The 17,976-nt window shown below is 45.0% G+C and overlaps 1 protein-coding gene across 3 annotated transcripts in view; it reads right to left on the reverse strand.

Annotated features, from left to right (window-relative positions):
- Positions 1-5,530: 5,530 nt before the first annotated feature.
- The window catches only part of MLPH (melanophilin), a 64,678-nt gene continuing 52,232 nt past the window's right edge, over positions 5,531-17,976 (reverse strand). For 2 of the 3 annotated variants that reach the window (XM_044004802.1, XM_044004801.1), the window contains 7 exons: positions 17,385-17,570; positions 15,625-15,738; positions 15,129-15,221; positions 12,649-12,717; positions 10,583-10,640; positions 7,885-7,985; positions 5,531-6,694 (listed from right to left, as the gene is read on the reverse strand). In XM_044004802.1, the coding sequence (XP_043860737.1) occupies positions 6,668-6,694; positions 7,885-7,985; positions 10,583-10,640; positions 12,649-12,717; positions 15,129-15,221; positions 15,625-15,738; positions 17,385-17,570 (648 nt within the window). In that variant the 3' untranslated portion in view covers positions 5,531-6,667. The remainder of the gene's footprint in view (positions 6,695-7,884; positions 7,986-10,582; positions 10,641-12,648; positions 12,718-15,128; positions 15,222-15,624; positions 15,739-17,384; positions 17,571-17,976) is intronic. The other variant, XR_006356414.1, reaches the window with a different exon arrangement.

Raw genomic sequence — 17,976 nt, forward strand, 5'->3', positions numbered from 1 at the left:
CTGACTGTATTTCCCTCCATCCTATTCCCTCCCCATGTCATTTAATCTATTTTCTTTCTTCTTTATTCTTGTCCCTCCTCAAAGTGTTTTGCTTCTGACTGCCCCCTCCTCAAATCTGCCCTCCCTTCTATCACACACCCCCACCTTATCCCCTTCCCCTCCCACTTTCCTGGGGGGTAAAATAGATTACTATACACAATTGAGTGCATATGTTATTCCCTCTTTGAGCCAATTCTGATGAGAGTAAGGTTCACTCACTCCCTACCACCTCTGCCATCTTCCCTTCCACTGTATAAGCTTTTTCTTGTTTTTTTTTTTAGTGAGGTAATTGGGGTTAAGTGACTTGCCCAGGGTCATACAGTTAGTAAGTGTTAAGTGTCTGAGGCCAGATTTGAACTCAGGTACTCCTGAATCCAGGGCCAGTGCTCTATCCATTGTGCCACCTAGCTGCCCCTCTTGTTTCTTTTATGTGAGATACTTTATGCCATTCCACCCTTTCCCTTTCTCCCAGTGCATTCCTCTCACCCCTTAATTTTTTTTTAAGATATCATCCCTTCATATTCAACTCACAACTGCACCCTCTGTCTAAATAGACTTCATCCAGCTGCCCTAATACTGAGAAAGTTCTTATGAGTTACAAGTATCATCTTCCCATGTAGGAATGTAAACAGTTTAACCTTTTAATATCCCTCATGATTTCTTTTTCCTGTTTACTTTTTTATGCTTCTCTAGGGTCTTGTATTTGAAAGTCAAATTTTCTATTCAGCTTGGATCTTTTCATCAAGAATGCCTGCCCACCCTCTCAAAGCTAGGTGGCACAGTGGATAAAGCACCTGCCTTGGATTCAGATGGACCAGAGTTCAAATCTGGCCTCAGACACTTGACACTTGATAGCTGTGTGACCCTGAGCTAGGCACTCATTGCCCCCCCCCCCAAGCGTCCCCTTCCCACCCTATCTCCCCCACTCCTGCAGAGCACTCTGGGGACAAAGACAGTTTTGAGTCTGACTTTTATCATCTCCATTTTGCAGAATAGGAAACTGAAGCTCATGAAGTAAAATGAATTGCCCAGGGTTACACAGCTGCTGTTAGAGCTAGGAACTGAATCTACATCTTCCAGATCCTGAGCCCATGACTTTCCAGTGCACTTCTCCATGGGTACAATTCCCAGATGCTGAAAGTCCTGAGTTACTTTATCAAAGCAGCCACTAGGGGTCAGGGATGCTCAACCTCATCCAATTCTTTCTAGGTGGCGCAGTGGATAAAGCATCGGCCCTGGATTCAGGAGGACCTGAGTTCAAATTTGGCCTCAGATACTTGACACTTACTAGCTGTGTGACCCTGGGTAAATCACTTAACCCCAATTGCCTCACTTAAAAAAAAAAAGTATAGCTAGTAGAGTCCTAAACTAGTCAGGGATTACATTGAAAATGTTAAGAAAATTGCTGTGTGGTCTCTTAGAGCCAGTGTGGTATGGGAGAAAGATCACCAGATTGAGAGTTAAAAGGCCTGAGTTGGGATTTAAAGGATGGATGGGAGTTCCTAGCATAGGAAACTGCATGAGTAAAAGCATGGAGGTAGGAATGTGCTAGGGGTGTTTGGGGGGAGGGAAAGTAGACTCATTTGTCTGGAGCAGAGAAGGCAACAAGGGGAGAAAGATAGGACCAGAAAGCTATGATGGAGGATCTTGAATGCCAGACTACTTATTATTTCCCTTGGTGTCTCATCAGCAATAGTGGGGAAAGATGCAGAATTGACCCCGAGGAGCTCTGCTTAGCTCCCCTGAGCATTCAGATTCTACCTGGACATGGTTGGGGGAATTGTTACCTGTAATACTTAAGGGGGGTGGAGGTGGAGGAGAAGAAGAAGAATGAAGAGCTGCTAATCATTCCATCCCATGGGCGCCAGCAAATGGGTTCAATTTAAGGCAGGGGAAAGGGATCTTGGATGGATAGAATGAGCCATCTACCTCAGTGGCCATGACATCCATAATGCTCCCAGTACTTTGATGATGGAGCCATCATGTGCCAGCTTGCCAAAGTGAGCTTCCTAAAGCACAGTCTGGTCTTGCAACTCCTTTGGTCATGAAGCGCTCACCCCTGGCTCCCTGTTGCTCTAGGGCCTGATACAAGTTCTCCTTGCTATTTAAGTCCTTCACAATCACTTCCCTCAAGTTTTCTGGCCTTGGGCATTACCCAGAGTCATGGCTAGAGCTGGAAGGCCATCTAGTCCAGCTCCCTCCTTATACAGTCAGTCAACCAACACTTATTAGGCACCTATTCTGTGTCAGGCAATATGCTAAGTGCTGCAGATACAAAAAGAGACAAAAGACAATCTCTGTCCTCAAGGAGTTCACTCCTTGAGTGGGAAACTGAGGGAGGTAAAGTGACTCCAGCACCTCAGAGGCAGAGGTGGCAGCAGATGACCCTCGACATTTGTTGTGTGGTTCTTTTTGTTGTTATTGTTTGCTTGTTTGTTTGTTTGTTTTTACCGGGGTAAATTTCTTTGGTGAATGAGCAGTGACTGGCCTGGTGTTTTGGGAAGAATGCTGCACCTACAGACTGCAAAAAATCTGGGTTCAAATCTTGGCTTTGATATTTACTAGCTTGGCATTTCCCACCCTGCCTGTTCCTGTAGTTACCCCTAACTTCGAGGATCAGCTTGTGTGATCCTCCCCAAGAAGCCTTTCCTGACTGATGATTCCTGTTTTGATTCACAGAGTAAATAGCAAAGATGGGCATATATCCTGTATTTACTTAACTGTGGATTCCTCATACCCTCTGCCCATCCCCCTGCCCCAGTAGAAGTAAGCATACTGAAGGCAGGGATGGACAGAGACAGGGCAGGCAGTGAAAGGGCGCTGGACATCAAATCAAGGGATCATAGACTTTGGGCTGGAAGGGACTTAGAGACTGTGGAGCCCAAAGGGAGCCCCTTCCCCAGTAGATATAGTGGGATGGGCCAGGGACTGGTGTGAGCCACATGGATGGGCTGGAGTGGAGGGGTGGGGAGGGGTGAGGCAGGGTAGGGCAGGGGATCAAATCTCTTGGCAGTGGTGCTCCCCAGGAATAGGCACTGGGAAAGAGATGGATGGACAGAACTTGTGGGGCTGCCCTTACCCTTTTCCCCATGACCCCTCTCCTAGCACCATGGGGGCAGGAGTCTGGGCATGGCCCCCAGGCAGTATGTCACAGTGTACAGACAGTAGGAGATTATTTCTGCTCTCCCTTCTGCCCCCAAGGTGGAGTAAGAGCATAGAGGTAGAGTTTTCTGGAGGGTAGGTGTGGCATGGTGGGTATATATTCACAAGGAGCTGGAATATAGACACCTGCAGGGAACCCACAAAAATGCCCCTCAGCTAGAGAGCTTTAGAGTTAGGGGGCACAGTGGATAGAGTGCTGGGTTTAGGAAGAGTGGAGTTCAAATCCTGCCTTAGATGTTTCCTAGCTGTCTAAAACCCCCTTTAGCCTCAGTCTTCTTATCTGTAAAATGGGGATAAGAGCCCTCACCTCACAGGGTTGGGAGAATCAAATGAGAAACACATGTCAAGTGTTTTGTGAATCTTAAAGCTCTCTGCAAATGCAAGCTCTTCTTTGTTGTTATCCTGAGAGGGAGATGTGAGCAGGGTGTGCTGTTCAGGAATGGGGGTGAGTCAGTGCAAAGGCAATGAGGTGGAGATAATCACCAAGGAACAGCAAAAAGGATGGACTGTATGAGGGAGGGTAATATGAAAGGTAGGCTGGTACCAGGTTGGGAGGAGCATTGAATGCCAAACAAGGGAGTGCCCTGCATTTTATCTAAGAAGCAATAGGGGCCCACTGAAAGGTCACCTTAATCTTCTTAGGACACTTGCTTTAGAGGCTCTATGGAGATGGGAAGGGGGTGTGGTCAGCACCACCTAGGGATATAAGGCCTGGGTTCTAACCGAGACTTTGTCTCTTATTATTTCTGTGACCTTGGGCAGGCATTTTGCTCCTCTGAGAAATGAAGGGTTTGGACCACATGAGGGACTGCTAAAGTCCCTTTTGGTCCTACAATGTTGACAGTGAGTGTGGAGTTGGGGCAGGGGGAGTGGATCTGGGAAAGGGGGCTGTGGTGGGAGTCACAGGACCTGGGTTCAAATCCATCTTCTGCCATTTACTGACACATTCCAGTTATAAAATGAAGGGGTTGGACTAGCTGGCCTCGGAGGTTCCTCCCAGCCCCAGCTCTGGGAGCCTCTGTTTGTATCTAAGATAAGGGAATAATGAACACCTTCTGGCCTGGGGTACCAAAAATCTTTTAATATTTCTTAGCATCCAGTTCCCAGATTGTTACGTGAAACAATTCCCACTTGAGGATTCAGAATGTGACCCATCTCTTCTGAAGTTCTCAGAGGCAATCCGGGTAGACTGAGCACATCACGTGGGCCAAAGCTGCTGAGGAAGACTCAGGTGCCAGTGCCCGAGATGATGCCTTCTCTTCCTTTCACACACATGCTAGGAAAAGAATGGGGGTCCTGCCTGCCCTGGACCTCAGTTTCTCTCTTCATAAATGAGAACTTGGACTAAATTGCTTCTTATGTCACTTCCTGCTCAGCTATGATTCCACCATCTCATTAAGTGCCAGGCACTGGGCTAAGGGCTGGAGACAGAAATACAAAGGGGAGCCAGGCCCTGCCTGGCAGGAGCTTCCATTACTATGTGAATGTGTTAGCAGATGCCTCCGAGTTGCAAACCATCCAAAAGGATGTGAGTGGGGAGCATGAATTTTGTACAGCCTTGTTTGAGAAACCAATGGCACGGCTGGGTTTTGTGACAGGGCCAAAGGAAAGCATCCTTCTTCACTGCTGGAAGGCGGTCATTATTGCTATTTTATTAAGTAACCCAAAGGGCAATGGAAAGATGCATTCTGCAACACATTGCTTAAATGACTAGTATGTGGGAAGTTAGCTTAGGAGTATCATAAAGCAGATGCCTTTGAGTGACCAGCTAAGGAGGTTAGTCTTGTGGCATGAGAACAGTGAGGTGTAGCAGGGCCAGTCTTGGAGCATGAGAGAAGCATAAGCAATGGATAACCCAAGTGTGACCTGGTACCCCCTAGACATTTTTCCTTATTGTCTTTTTCACAATTACTATTGTTAACTGTTTCCCTCCATCCTATTCCCTTCCCCATGATATTTACTCTATTATCTATCTTCTTTCACTCTATCCCACCTCAAAAGGGATTTGCTTCTGACTGCCCCCTCCCCTGATCTGCCCTCCCTTCTTTTTCCCCTCCCTCTTTATCCCCTTCCCCTCCTATTTTCCTGCAGGGTTAGATAGATTACTCCACCCAATTGAGTGTGTATGTTATTCCCTCCTTGAGCCAACTCTGATGAGATTAAGTTCTTTGAGCCAATTCTGATGAGTGTAAAGTTCATTTACTGCCCTGCTCCTCCCCCATCTCTCCCCCCACTCCATAAGCCCTTTCTTGTTTCTTTCATGTGGGATTTCACCCCATTCTACCTCTCCCCTCCCCCCTCCCCCAGAGCATTCCTCTCCCCCCTCAATTTTACCCTAAAGATGTCATCATGGGTCAGCTAGGTGACAGCCCCAAGACATTTAAAGAACCAGATGGGGCACTCTTTCTACAGTGAGAGCTCTGAGAAAAGACAAAAATGGTGCAGGAAATGAAAGCAAGAAAGGGGTTATGATCACCACTGGGGGAGAGAGCAGAGCTAGGTGCTAGACTGAGACTCGGGAGGACCTGGGATACAATTCTGCCTCACAGACTTTATTAGGTGTGTGACCCAGGGCAAGTCTCAGCTTTCTTATCTGTGAAATGGGAATAACAGCTGCCCCTGCCTCATAGGGTTATCGTGACTGTCAAATGAGATGATGTTCATAAAGTGCTTTTCAAGCTTTAAAAAGTGCTATATAAATGTGAGCTATTATAATTATCAGTAGCAGTATTATTATTACTAGTTGTATCCTTGCCAATAAAATTAGAGATTCATCAAAACACCAAATTAAAGTGAATCTATGTCTCCCTCTCCCCCCCTTGTATATGTACAAACATACCCACATACACATCTATATATATTGATCTCAGTGGCCTTTCATAATTCTTTCTTTTCATTATAGTAGTAGCAACAATGGTTAGAAAAGCAATCATCTAGTAGATATCTAAATGGGTCCTTTGAGGGTTAACTTCCCCTTTTGAAGGGACCTAGGTTTAAAGCCTAGCTTTGCTACTTATTACCTGGGTCACCTTGGCAAATAACTCCCCTTCCCTGGATCTCACAAGGATGTGGGTAAAATGGGGGCATTGGATTAAATGCCCTTAAAAGTCTCATCCTACTCTGAATCTAGGGTCTTATGATCCCACATAAGAGAGCAGATGCTCTCTAAGGTCTCTCCTAGCTCTAAATCTATGAGCCTATGGAATTCAGAGATATATCCAACTGGAAAGAAACACAGCATCAGGTAGCAAGTTGGTTGCAATGGGCTATGTAGTTCTATTCTTAAGTTCATTCTGCAGAAGCTTGGAGGAAAAGCTGACAACCATTATTATCTTGAAGCTGGAAGCCCACACAAACTGTTTCCTCTTTTCCCCAAGGAGGAACTGAGGAGGGAGAAGAAAATAATGGCAGTGATAGTGGAGGAAATGAGTTATTCTTTATCTGGCTTCTATGGTGAAAGTCTTCTTTAAGGTTGCTGGGTCATTACAGGTTTCTGGGGAGTATCAAAAAAAAAAAAAGAAAGAGAAAAGCAAACATGTTAAATACAATTTTGAGATTAGGGGTACTTCACTGTTGTTCTCACACATTAGGCAAAATTGGTTATTATATTATTGGTTAATTAACCTTTTAGTGTATCTCCATTTTCAAATTTGGGTTAATGATAGTTCTCCTAGTCTTACTTATTATTATCATGGTTATATTCTCTCTCACAACTCTCTCCCTGCCCCCCACTAAAGTAAAATCTTGTTTTTCTATCTCCAAGAAACCTCTCTCCTGTCCCCTTCTCTCCACTCATATAGGAACCACCTCTCACTTAGACTATTGTAGTGACCTCCTAATTGGATCAATGAGATCATCTCAGAGCACCAAAAACAGGTAAAGATAAATCACCTTTAAATCACCAAACAATGTTAGTTTTTACTATAATAATAATTGTTGGTCTGCCTGCATCCATTCATTCTCTCCAACTCATCTTTCATATAGTGACCAGTTTGTCCTAAAATGTAGCTGTGTCCATGTCATTTCCAACTCAAGAAACTCCACTGGTTCCCCATCACCCAGAGGAGTAAGTAGAAATGGCTGTTTGGCATATAAAGCCCTTTACAAGGTGGCCTCATCCTCCCTTTCCAGTCTTCTTTTACTTTATTTTCCTCTATATATGTCATAGCCCAACATTTCCTGCCTCTAGACATTTGCCCTCACTGTCCCCCATGCCTGGAATGTCCTTTCTTCATCATCTATGCCTCTTAGAATTCCTTCAAGACTCAGCTCAAGTCCCTCTAGGAGGCTCTTCCTGCTCTCGCCCCAACCATACCCAGCACCTACAGCCACTAGAGCCTTGTTCTCCAGAGTTTCCTTCCATCTTCTTGCTATCTATCTTGTGCATGCCTGTTTATATACATGTAATCTCTCCCATTTGGATGGAAGCTTCCTGAGGGCAATTGTTTCTTCATTTTCTTGGTACCCCCAGCACTTAGCAAAGTGCCAAGCACCTAGTGTTTAACAAATGTTTGTTGACTGATACTGAGTAGGAGGTGCTTCATCTTTTTCAAGTTATCTTTGACCACCCTTTTCTTCTCCTTAGCTGGGCTAAGATGAAGCTGGCCCATATCACGGGTATTTAGCTGCAGACAAGAGACTCATTGGGCTGAAGTGTGAAATCAAATGAGTTGAGAGTCTTACTGCAAAGATGTGATCCAACCTTCGGTTTTTCCCATTGGGATTTCTTTGGGTCAAGGACCCTCTGTAAGCTGATTTTCGGCTGAAAGGGTCATCATCTCTGTCTTCATAGGAAACACAAGGTTAGATTTCATCACTTAGCTAGGTTCAAACTATCATAGACAACAGCAGCTTCCACCTGGCCTCTAGAACAAACCTCCCCTGATCCTTCACCCAACCCAACCTTCCTTGGCCCTTAGCACCTTGGATAGCAGTCCTGACTGTCTGAAAGACCCATCATAACTCTTAGAATATTCTATCGGAGGAACATTCAGTCAGTACTTTGTTTACCCTGGATCAAAGGTTAATGTTCTCTTTCAACATTCATTCTTCCATCCATCCGATGAACATTTATTCAATGAACTCCTACTGCATGCCTAGGCTAAGAAATGTCCATTTTACATTGGCAGCCTAGGACATTTAAATAGATAATTAAATAAAATATAATTTGAGGGAAAAGTACTAATAGTTCTGGGGATCATGAAAGGCCTCATACTGGAGGTGGCACCTGAATTCAATGTTGAAGGAGGCTAAGGATTCTAAGAGTTGGAGATGAGGAGGAAACATGATCCTAGCAGAGGGGACAGCCTATGCAAAGGCAGGGAGGTAGGAAATTCAGCGTCCAGTTCAGGGATCAATGATTAGGCCAGTCTGGCTGGAACACAGTGTGTAAAAGGAAGTTAAGTAATAAAAGTCCAGGTAGCCCTAGGAATCCTGGTCTGAGGAAATAAAATCAGAAAGACCTAACTTCCTCTAAGATTTTTGATATCCACATTACCCTTTATACATACATGCATATGGTATACACATATGTTGATACTGCAAGGATCTGTAATTTCTGTGGAGTGGGCCCCTGCCTCTACCAGAGCAGATAGTGACCCCTCTGTTCATAGATGGCCTCTCAGGGCAGCTGTGGCCAATAAATCCCTCCTCAGTCACAAGCCTGACTCGACTTCTCTGGGCTGATCTTTGGGACATAGTCTTGGGTCCATCACTAGGAATTCATCTGAAGACTTTCCAGCCTAGCCAGGCCTGAGAGAGCTTGCACCCCTGGGTGTAGCCTTTGAGAATTCCTCATCATTGGGATAAGGAATCTGAGTGAGACTTTATGGAGGGAAACCCCAGTCAGGATCAGGAATAGGGTATTATAGCAGTATCCTTCTTATCTCAAATTCAGTTCCTTTTCACCCCAATTATCTGGAACCCTGATGAGATCCAAAAAGTAAACCAAAAAGCTCCCTGAACATCCTGAATGGAAGTCACCAAATCCATATACTCTACTCACAGTGGACCCCCCTTCTTTCAGCCCTTCCCTATTTTCTCTTGTTTTAATGAGCAGTTCTAACCACTTGGAAGTCTGGTGGTCAAGCCCACAGCAGATTAGAAGCAGCTAATTAGGAAGGTGCTGCTAGAGGCAGGCACATGGACAGCAGGGAGGAGTGACAGCAAAGGACAAGACAGCCAAACTATTAAAAGCAGCTATGAAGACCAAAAGCACAGTCCTTGCTGGGTCAGTTAATGCAGTGATGAGTAGCACGACACATCTCAAAGGTGGGGTGGGCAGTTGGGGAGAATCACTGAGAACCACTGAACCATGGCTTGTTCCTAACAATGACCTTGAGGCACCCTGAAAATGATATATTCCATCCCCTGTGCTCTGTTGAAGTGGAAGAGAAGCACGTGATATAAGCTAAAGAGATTTTCCCATGCAGCCATAGGGAATCAGGTCAGGTTAGTACCAAGCTGTCCAAGTCAAAGGCCACATCCTTCTTTTTCATGAACAAACTACAAAAGTGGAACAGGGAATGCGATCTAGCTCTTGCAAGCCCATTATCTGGTGGTTTTGTTGAACTGCTTTGGGAGAATGTATTTGGGGGGTTGGGCTTTTGTTGCTGGGAACTAAAATCAACCGAACAAAGCTCCATAGAGCATCTATTATGGTTTTTCTTTTTGTTTTTTTGGTGAGGCAATTGGGGTTAAGTGACTTGCCCAGGGTCACACAGCTAGTAAGTGTTAAGTGTCTGAGGCTGGATTTGAACTCAGCTCCTCCTGACTCTAGGGCCAGTGCTCTATCTGCTGCTCCACCTAGCTGCCCCAGGGCGTCTATTATGACAATAAACAATCTGTGTCAGGTGCTGGGGATACAAAGATTGAATGGAACAGATCCTGCCCCCAAGGAGCTTCCATTTTCCAGAGAAGACACAACATACATACTACACTGAGTCTATTGGGCAAAACCAACTATCCTAAGCAGTACAAAGTGACTTCGAGAGCCTTGACCAGTGGAGGGGGCAGGTACGGCCATAGGGATCAGGCACCTTGATGGCCCCCTGGGCCATGGTGGCCAGAGTCCAGCATGGGGCAGCTAAGGACCTGGCTGCCCATGGCCGCTCTGCCACCTAGTGGCTGCATGACTCAGAAGGGTCGGTTGTGCTCAAAAGAAAATGGCCTTGGGTTTTCAAGGGGCAGGCCCTTAACTGGAGTTTCTGGAGGGCTCCATACTGTTGGGTTTTCCTTGTAGCCACAACAAATGCAGTGAAAGCCGTTATCTATTCGCTTAAGCCAGCAAATCTCCAGAAGGTTTCTTCTTTTCAGTTCCCTAAATCTTTGTCTCCAATGTCCCCTCTTTGGCTCCCCAGAAGGCAGACCTGATGATTCTTACCTTGAAGTTTAAGGGAGTTATTGAATATTCTCTTCTGGACATGTGGCCTAGACATTACCTACAAGAAAAAGAAGGCTTTTGGCTTGAGTCTTTAGTGAATTCTGAGGGTTGATTCTTCCTTGGGGGCGGAGGCCATTAAGAGAAGAATCAGTGCTCAAGGTTTTAACAGACCTTCAGTTTCTGAAGAATACTTCACCCTAACAATTCATCAATCCAAATGCTCCCTGAAGTGCTAGCAGCTGGCCCCAGCACGCCCCTACTTCTAGCTCTACTCTGTGAGTCAGGAAGTCTCATGAGATCATAGATCTGGGGCTCAGAGGGCCTCTCATCCAAGCTCTGTATTTCACAAACGAGGAAACCAAGGCCAAGGAGGTCAATTCCAAGGTTACACAAATGGGCAGGTCTCTTCATCGTTCTGTGCCTCAGTTTCCTCGTCTGCCAAATGAGAGAGTTGGGCCAGATAGCCTTCCTTCTAAAGTCCATGTCAGCTCTGACTCTGTGGCCTATGATAAGCTGAGATACTTCCTTAGCCAAGGTGTTAGCTTGACAAATCTATTTACCTGCTAATTAAGACTAAACATGGTGCCACAAGACATTCAGGCCCTTGTGGAGGGGACTGTAGGGTAACTTGAAATGATAGGTTTTTCTGAAGGAGATAAGGGATAGAGCAGGAGGGATTGACATCTCAAAATGTCATTTGGTGTTTGACTTCATGATCCTGTCCTTGGTTTGATCTATGGTGTCAGTCCAGCCCCAGGATGTATAATTGGAGAACGAGAAGGAAGGGAGGTGAAGCAACAGAGCAGGAATTCAGCTGTCTTTTCTGGTGTTGGCCATCCTTCTCTGTCTTACCCCATCTTAGCTGAGAAGGGTGCATCCAACATGGTCATGGGTCAAGCTTTCTTCCTGGTGTGTCTCAACTTTAAGGACCACTTGGGTGGACCCGGTGGTGCCTTGGTGCATGTCTAACTTACTCTTCAAACTACTCAAACTATTCACATAATGCCAGGTTGGCTCTGAGCTGGTGAGGCTTCAAGAAGCAAGGTGCAGTGATTAGGCAGGCAATAAAAGCAATTGTTAAGCATGGCTGGAGGGAGGAAGGGTCCCATACCAATGTCCTTTTTTTTTTCCTCTCTCTTTTTTAAAAGTCTCATTTGTGCATACAAGCAACAATAAGTGTCAGAATAGAAGATTCCTATCCATGTTACCTTTCACTTTTCAATTGAATTTTTTTTTGGGGGGGGTCAGTACAATGACAGTTAAGTGACCTGCCCAGGGTCACATAGCTAGTAAATGTCAAGTGTCTGATGACAGATTTGAATTCAGGTCCTCCTGAATCCAGGGCTGGTGTTTTATCCACTGCGCCACCTAGCTGCCCTTCATGTCTTCTACTTTTCCATTCTTACTTTCAGTCTTTTTTCAGTTGTGTCCAATTCTTCAGGACCCCATTTGGAGTTTTCTTGGAAAAGATACTGGAGTGCTTTGCCATTTCCTTGTCTAGCTCATTTTACAGATGAGGAAACTGAGGCAAACAGGGCTAAGTAACTTGTCCAGGGTCACACAGCTAGAAGTGTCTGAGGCTGGATTTGTGCACTATGATGCCACCTAGCCACCCTAATTCTTACTTGTATGTGGGTTATTATTATTAATTATTATTATTATTTTTACTGTTGAGTATATTTCTCTTCATCTGTTCCTGCTTTAATCAAGTGAAAACGTTTTGTTAATCTGAAATATACAAAAGGCAAAAAAAGGTGGAATGGGACTGGGACTGGAAAGAGAACTCAGTTCTTGGCACAGGGGACTTAGGGTCAGAGGCCCTGGGTTTGACTCCCAACTCTGCTACTTATTACTTGTGTAAATGTGGCAAGTCTGAGCCTCAGTTTCCCCATCTGCAAAATGAGGATTTTATTTAAAGCCTTCTAAGCTTTCTTCCAATGCTAAATTAACAATCCTCTGTTTATGAGACACCCCCCCCCCCCAAAGATGTTCTCAAGTTGAGTAGTTCATGAATATCACACTTTCTTCTCACTTTTTGTAGAGGTAGGGGGGACTATGTTACTCACTTTGTTAGCCCCAGAGACATCTGGATCTTCATCCCCAAGGCTGTTCTGGGTGGGCTGGAGAGGAAATATCTAGGAGTGAAGAAAGAAGACATCATCTCAGTGCCTTCCTCATGACACCCACACTGGTCAGGCTGGCGGTGGGGGGTGGGGGTGGTGGCTAAAGGGGCCTCAGAAGACATCTAGTCCAACCCCCTCATTTTACAGGTAAGGAAACTGAGGAACAGAGTAGTCATAGGACCTAATAGGCAGTTTACCGCAACCCCTTTATTTTACAGAGGGGGACACTGAGGTTCAGAAGGGAAGAGGGCTGCCCCTAGGCTTACAGAGTTGGAATCTGAACTCCATAACTCCAAATCCGGTGCTGTCCCCCACTACCCTACATTGTGGCTTTCCATTTCAAGCAAGGTCATGTTGATAATAGAATTTTTGTCATTGTTTTGGGTCTCGGCCCAAAGTGTACACTGAGGTGTAGACTCACGCAGAAACTCCCACCCACTGAGGGAGATCCGCAACTCCTAGATTTGGAATTGGGGTCCTGGGTACAAGTCCTGTCTCTGATGCTTCCTGCCTGAATGATCTTTTTGGGGCTCATCTGTAAAATGAGGGTTTTTGTGTGGACAGCCTCTAAGGCCCCTTCCAATGCTAAATCTATTCCCCTTGTAGCCTATGAGTCACCCAACCAAGTCTGAGCCTCTGTTAACTCTGAGAGCTCCCTTCTGGCTCTAAACTTGTGATTACTTATTTCTAATATTCTCTCTTTTTTGGTTTTGTTTGCTTTTGGTTTTCCCTTATATTAAAGTTTTGAAAAATGGACAAAACCCCATTTTCTCTCTACCCATCTTCCTTTCCATTGGGGGAGGGGGGAAAGAAAAATAAATGCTTTGCAACTAATATGCAGAATTAAGCAAATAAAATTCCCTCATTGGCTGTGTGTTTTTGTTTTTGTTTTGTTTTTTAGTGAGGCAATTGGGGTTAAGTGACTTGCCCAGGGTCACACAGCTAGTAAGTGTTAAGTGTCTGAGGCTGGATTTGAACTCAGGTCCTCCTGAATCCAGGGCCAGTGCTCTATCCACTGTGCCACCCAACTGCCCCCAGCTGTGTGTTTTTAAAGAACAAGACATTTGTCTCATTTTGCAACCTGAATCCATGACTCCATTTTACAGATAAAGAAACCGAGGCTGAGGAAGGGTGAGTGACAATGAAAGAGCCATATAGCTATTAAGTGTTAATGTCTGGATTTGAATTCTGGTCTTCCTGACTCCAGGTCCAGTCCAGTGCTTTATCCACAGTGACACCTTGGAATGAGGGTTTAGCTGATTCCATTTCTATTCCTAATTCCTTTATACTAACACTTCACTGACCTTATACCAACATAGGCTCCATATAGGCCTATGACCTAGATACAAAAGGTCAAAGAATAAATAATTGGAGAAATACTGAAACAATACCTATCTGATCTATGGACAATAGAAAAGTTCATGACCAATTAAGGAGAATGAATAATGAATAATTCCAAAATGAATAATTCTGATTACCTAAAATTAAAAAAGATTTTGTACAAACAAATCCAATAAAGACTGTTTTCTCTCACAACTAGCTAATATGGGAATTTTTCCATGACTACTCATGTATAACTTATTTTGAATTGCTTGAGTTCTTGTGGGTAGGGGGTGCGAATGGAGGGGAGGGGAAGAGAAGTTGGAACACAAAGTTTTTAAAAAATTGATGTTAAAATTTTGTTTTTTACATATATTTTGGAAAATAAAATTCTATTCAAACTAAAAAAAAAGAAAAAAAATTTTAAAAAAGAATAAGAGGAAAACAGTTAATCAGGGAAAATATTTGTAGCAATTTTTTTGGTAAAGGCTAAGGAAGTGATTCAAATTTTTAAACATAAGAGTCCCCAATTCATAAATAGTCTAAAGATATGAACAGGGAGATCTCAAGAGAAGAAACCAAGGCTGTCTATAGCTACATGAAAGAATGCTTGAAAAATCACTAGTAATTAGAGAAAAGCAAATGAAAGCCCCTCTGAGTTTCTGTCTCACATCCATCAGATTGGCCAAGACAACAAATGTCGGAGGGGCTCTGGGGAAATAGGCACATTGATGCACTGTTGGTGAAGCTGTGAATTGGTGCAGCCACTTAGGAAAACAATGTGGAATTACACACAAAACTCTTAGGTCTATCCCCCAAAGGGGAACAAGGAAAGAGGGAAAAGCCCAATGTGTATAATAATAGTTAAGGCAGCTTTTTCTTTTTTAATTTGTAGGAGCAAAAGACCTAACAGTGAGTCTTCAAGATGCAGTATCACCAAGGGAAATAGGAAAATAAAAGAGCCAAAGTTCTCAGTGGAGCAGCCACCCCTGCTATCCCTGTTTGATTCTGGGAGCTGTAGTGGGGGCTTGACTTGCTCTGGACTGTGATTCTCTCTTCCCACTCCTACCTTCCCCCCCTCACCCGCAGTGCCTTCTACCCACCTGTAGGTTTGATTTCTTCCTTGGTCTCTCCCAGCTCTTGACAGGGAGTCCAGCAGCACTGAGGGCAGCAATCCGAGATTCTATATCTGACACCTATGACAACATACAGGGACCCCTTGTCAATCTGGCTTGCTAAATGAAACCTGAGAATAGTCCTCCTTATCAGCATGTTCTGGCCCAAGGGTTCTAGCCTTTTTCTGTGTTCTGGATTCCTTTGGCAGGATGGCAAAGGAATGTTATGTTGGGGCATATACTAATGAAAGCATGGATCCAAGAGGTCTGTCTGCCTCTTTCTCTCTCTCATCTATATACCTAACTGCAAATTTGTACATATGTGGACAATACGAATACAGAGACACATGTATATGTGACTGATATGATAGCAGTGCAAATTGTTTGGCTTTTCTTTGCATCCCCAGAACTTCGCGTAGTACTTGACACAGAGCAGCACCTACCAAATGTTTGCAGACTTGACTTAAAGGATTTTGATAATTACCTCCCTCTTTGCATGCTGAACCTCAGTGGTTGTCAAGGCTACTCGGTCCTCCAGCTCGGAGAGTGCTGAAGCAGGGGTGTGAGGCCTAGTCTTCCCTCCATGTGTCTGGCAAGCCTGGAGAAAATACAACAGACTAGACTTAGCCACGTGAGTAAAAGCCTGATTCTGATTGGGACCAGATGGGTTGTTATCCACCTACACTGTAAACCTCAGTTTTCCCAGATGTCACACGAGGGGATTAGACCAGACAGGGTAACTTCCAGTTACAAATCTATGATCTGTCAATCATTGTCCCTGGAGGAAGCAGTAGACAGAGGCAGGTTGCTTGCCTCAGTTTACTCAGATGGAAAAGAAAATGGCAAACCGCTCCAGTATCTTTACCAAGAGAACCCCAAATGGGATCATGAAGAGTCGGACATGACTGAAATAACAGATAACAGAGGAGGCCAAATGGCTGGGCCCTTGTGTCCACCTTCCAAAGTAAGTGTCATTAGTGAAAGGGGGATGGGATAAAATAATGTGGGGAGATCAGCATAGACCCATTACCCAAACAAAGTGGCTTCAGAAAATCCATTTTATCACCACCCTCACCATCATCCCTACCATCGCCATCATTGTCGTCATCACTGACATTTCTTTTTTTTTTTTTTAATGTTTTTATTTTATTTTTGAGGCAATTGGGGTTAAGTGACTTGCCCAGGGTCACACAGCTAGTAAGTGTTAAGTGTCTGAGGCCAGATTTGAACTCAGGTCCTCCTGAATCTACAGCCGGTGCTCTATCCACTGCGCCACCTAGCTGCCCCATCACTGACATTTCTTTAAGGTTTGCAAAAAACTTGACAGATATTATTTTATTCTCCCAACAACCCTGGGGGGTAGGTGCTCTTATTATCCTCATTTTGAAGATGAGGAAATAGGCAGAGTGAGGTTAAGTGACTTTCTGAGGTCTTCTTGAGTCCTACACCATATCCAATAGCTAGGTAGAAGCTCATTTGAAGAAGATCTGAGGGTTCTAGGATACTGCAAGCTCAACAGGTGTTCAGAGTAGTAGAGGACAGGCAAGAAAGCCAATGAGATTTTGGGCTTCATTAAGAGTGAACAGCAATGTCCAGAGCCAGGTGATGATGGTCCTACTTGTACATAGCCCTGGTCAGACCACACCTAGAATCTTGCATTCACTTTGGGGCACCTAATTTTAGGAAGGACATTGCTAAACCTGGAGCGTGTGGAACTAGGAATGTAAAGGACCTTGAATTTAGGTCATATTAGGACTAATTGAGGGACTGGGGATTGTTCATCCCTGGTGGGATGGGCACAAAACTGGCTTCCAGACTTTGAAGGGCTGTCCTGCGGTAAACTTGCTCCCCTTGGCCCCAAAGTTCAGAACATGGATCATGGGGGTAGTTACAGAGAAGGAGATTTTGGTTGGATATAAGGAATGACTCCCCAACAATTAGAGCTGTATAAAAGTGGAATGCGTAGTGATCTCCCTGTCACTAAAGGGATTCAGGCAAAGGACTGCTTGTCCAGAATGTTGTAGAGGCATTCTCACTCAGGAAGAGATGGACTAGATGCCTCCCAGCCTGGAGACTCTTGGTTCCCATGAGACACTGAATGTCATAACCAGCCCCGTTCCCTCTGGGATGCTCTTGGGCTGTCTACTAGGTCTATTGGTATGCTCCTTCCCTAACACACCCTCATCAGGCCAGGCAGGAAGGCCAAGAAGTCAGTGATGGACCAGTCAGAGTGTGCATACTGACCTGCTGGGTCTCACTGGGCCCTGTGCTGGGTACAGAGCTCCTTCCTGGACTCAGCCCACTCTGGCCCTCTTCTTCTTCCTCTGAAGAGCCTCCCTTGTCACTGACCTTGCTGGTCAGCTCTCCAAGCTTTCTCTTCAGGGTCTCCTCTTCCACATCAGCATCTGTGTGGGGGCCAGGCCCAAAGGACTGAAATAGAGAAGCAGATGTTCAATTTCCCAGCCCGTGGGCCACCCCCCCCCCCCCCGCCCCAAGGACATTTTAGGAGTTTCCATCTGCCTGTAGTATAAGGGTTTGGCTCCTGGGGAATAGGGACCAGACCTGAGTGAATGTTAGGGGTGGAGTTGAAACCAACTACCTAATTTTAGCTCTGTTGATTAGATGAAGACACTTTTTGGTCCAATTAAACTATCAAAGCTGAGTGTGAGGGGCAGCTAGGTGGTGCAGTGGATAGAGCACTGGCCCTGGAGTCAGGAGGACCTGAGTTCAAATCCGGCCTCAGACACTTAACACTTACTAGCTGTGTGACCCTGGGCATGTCACTTAACCCCAATTGCCTCACCCCCCACCCCCCACCAAAAACCACAGTGTGAAC

This window comes from Dromiciops gliroides, chromosome 4 (assembly GCF_019393635.1).
Source record: "Dromiciops gliroides isolate mDroGli1 chromosome 4, mDroGli1.pri, whole genome shotgun sequence".
In the NCBI taxonomy this organism is placed as follows: domain Eukaryota; kingdom Metazoa; phylum Chordata; class Mammalia; order Microbiotheria; family Microbiotheriidae; genus Dromiciops; species Dromiciops gliroides.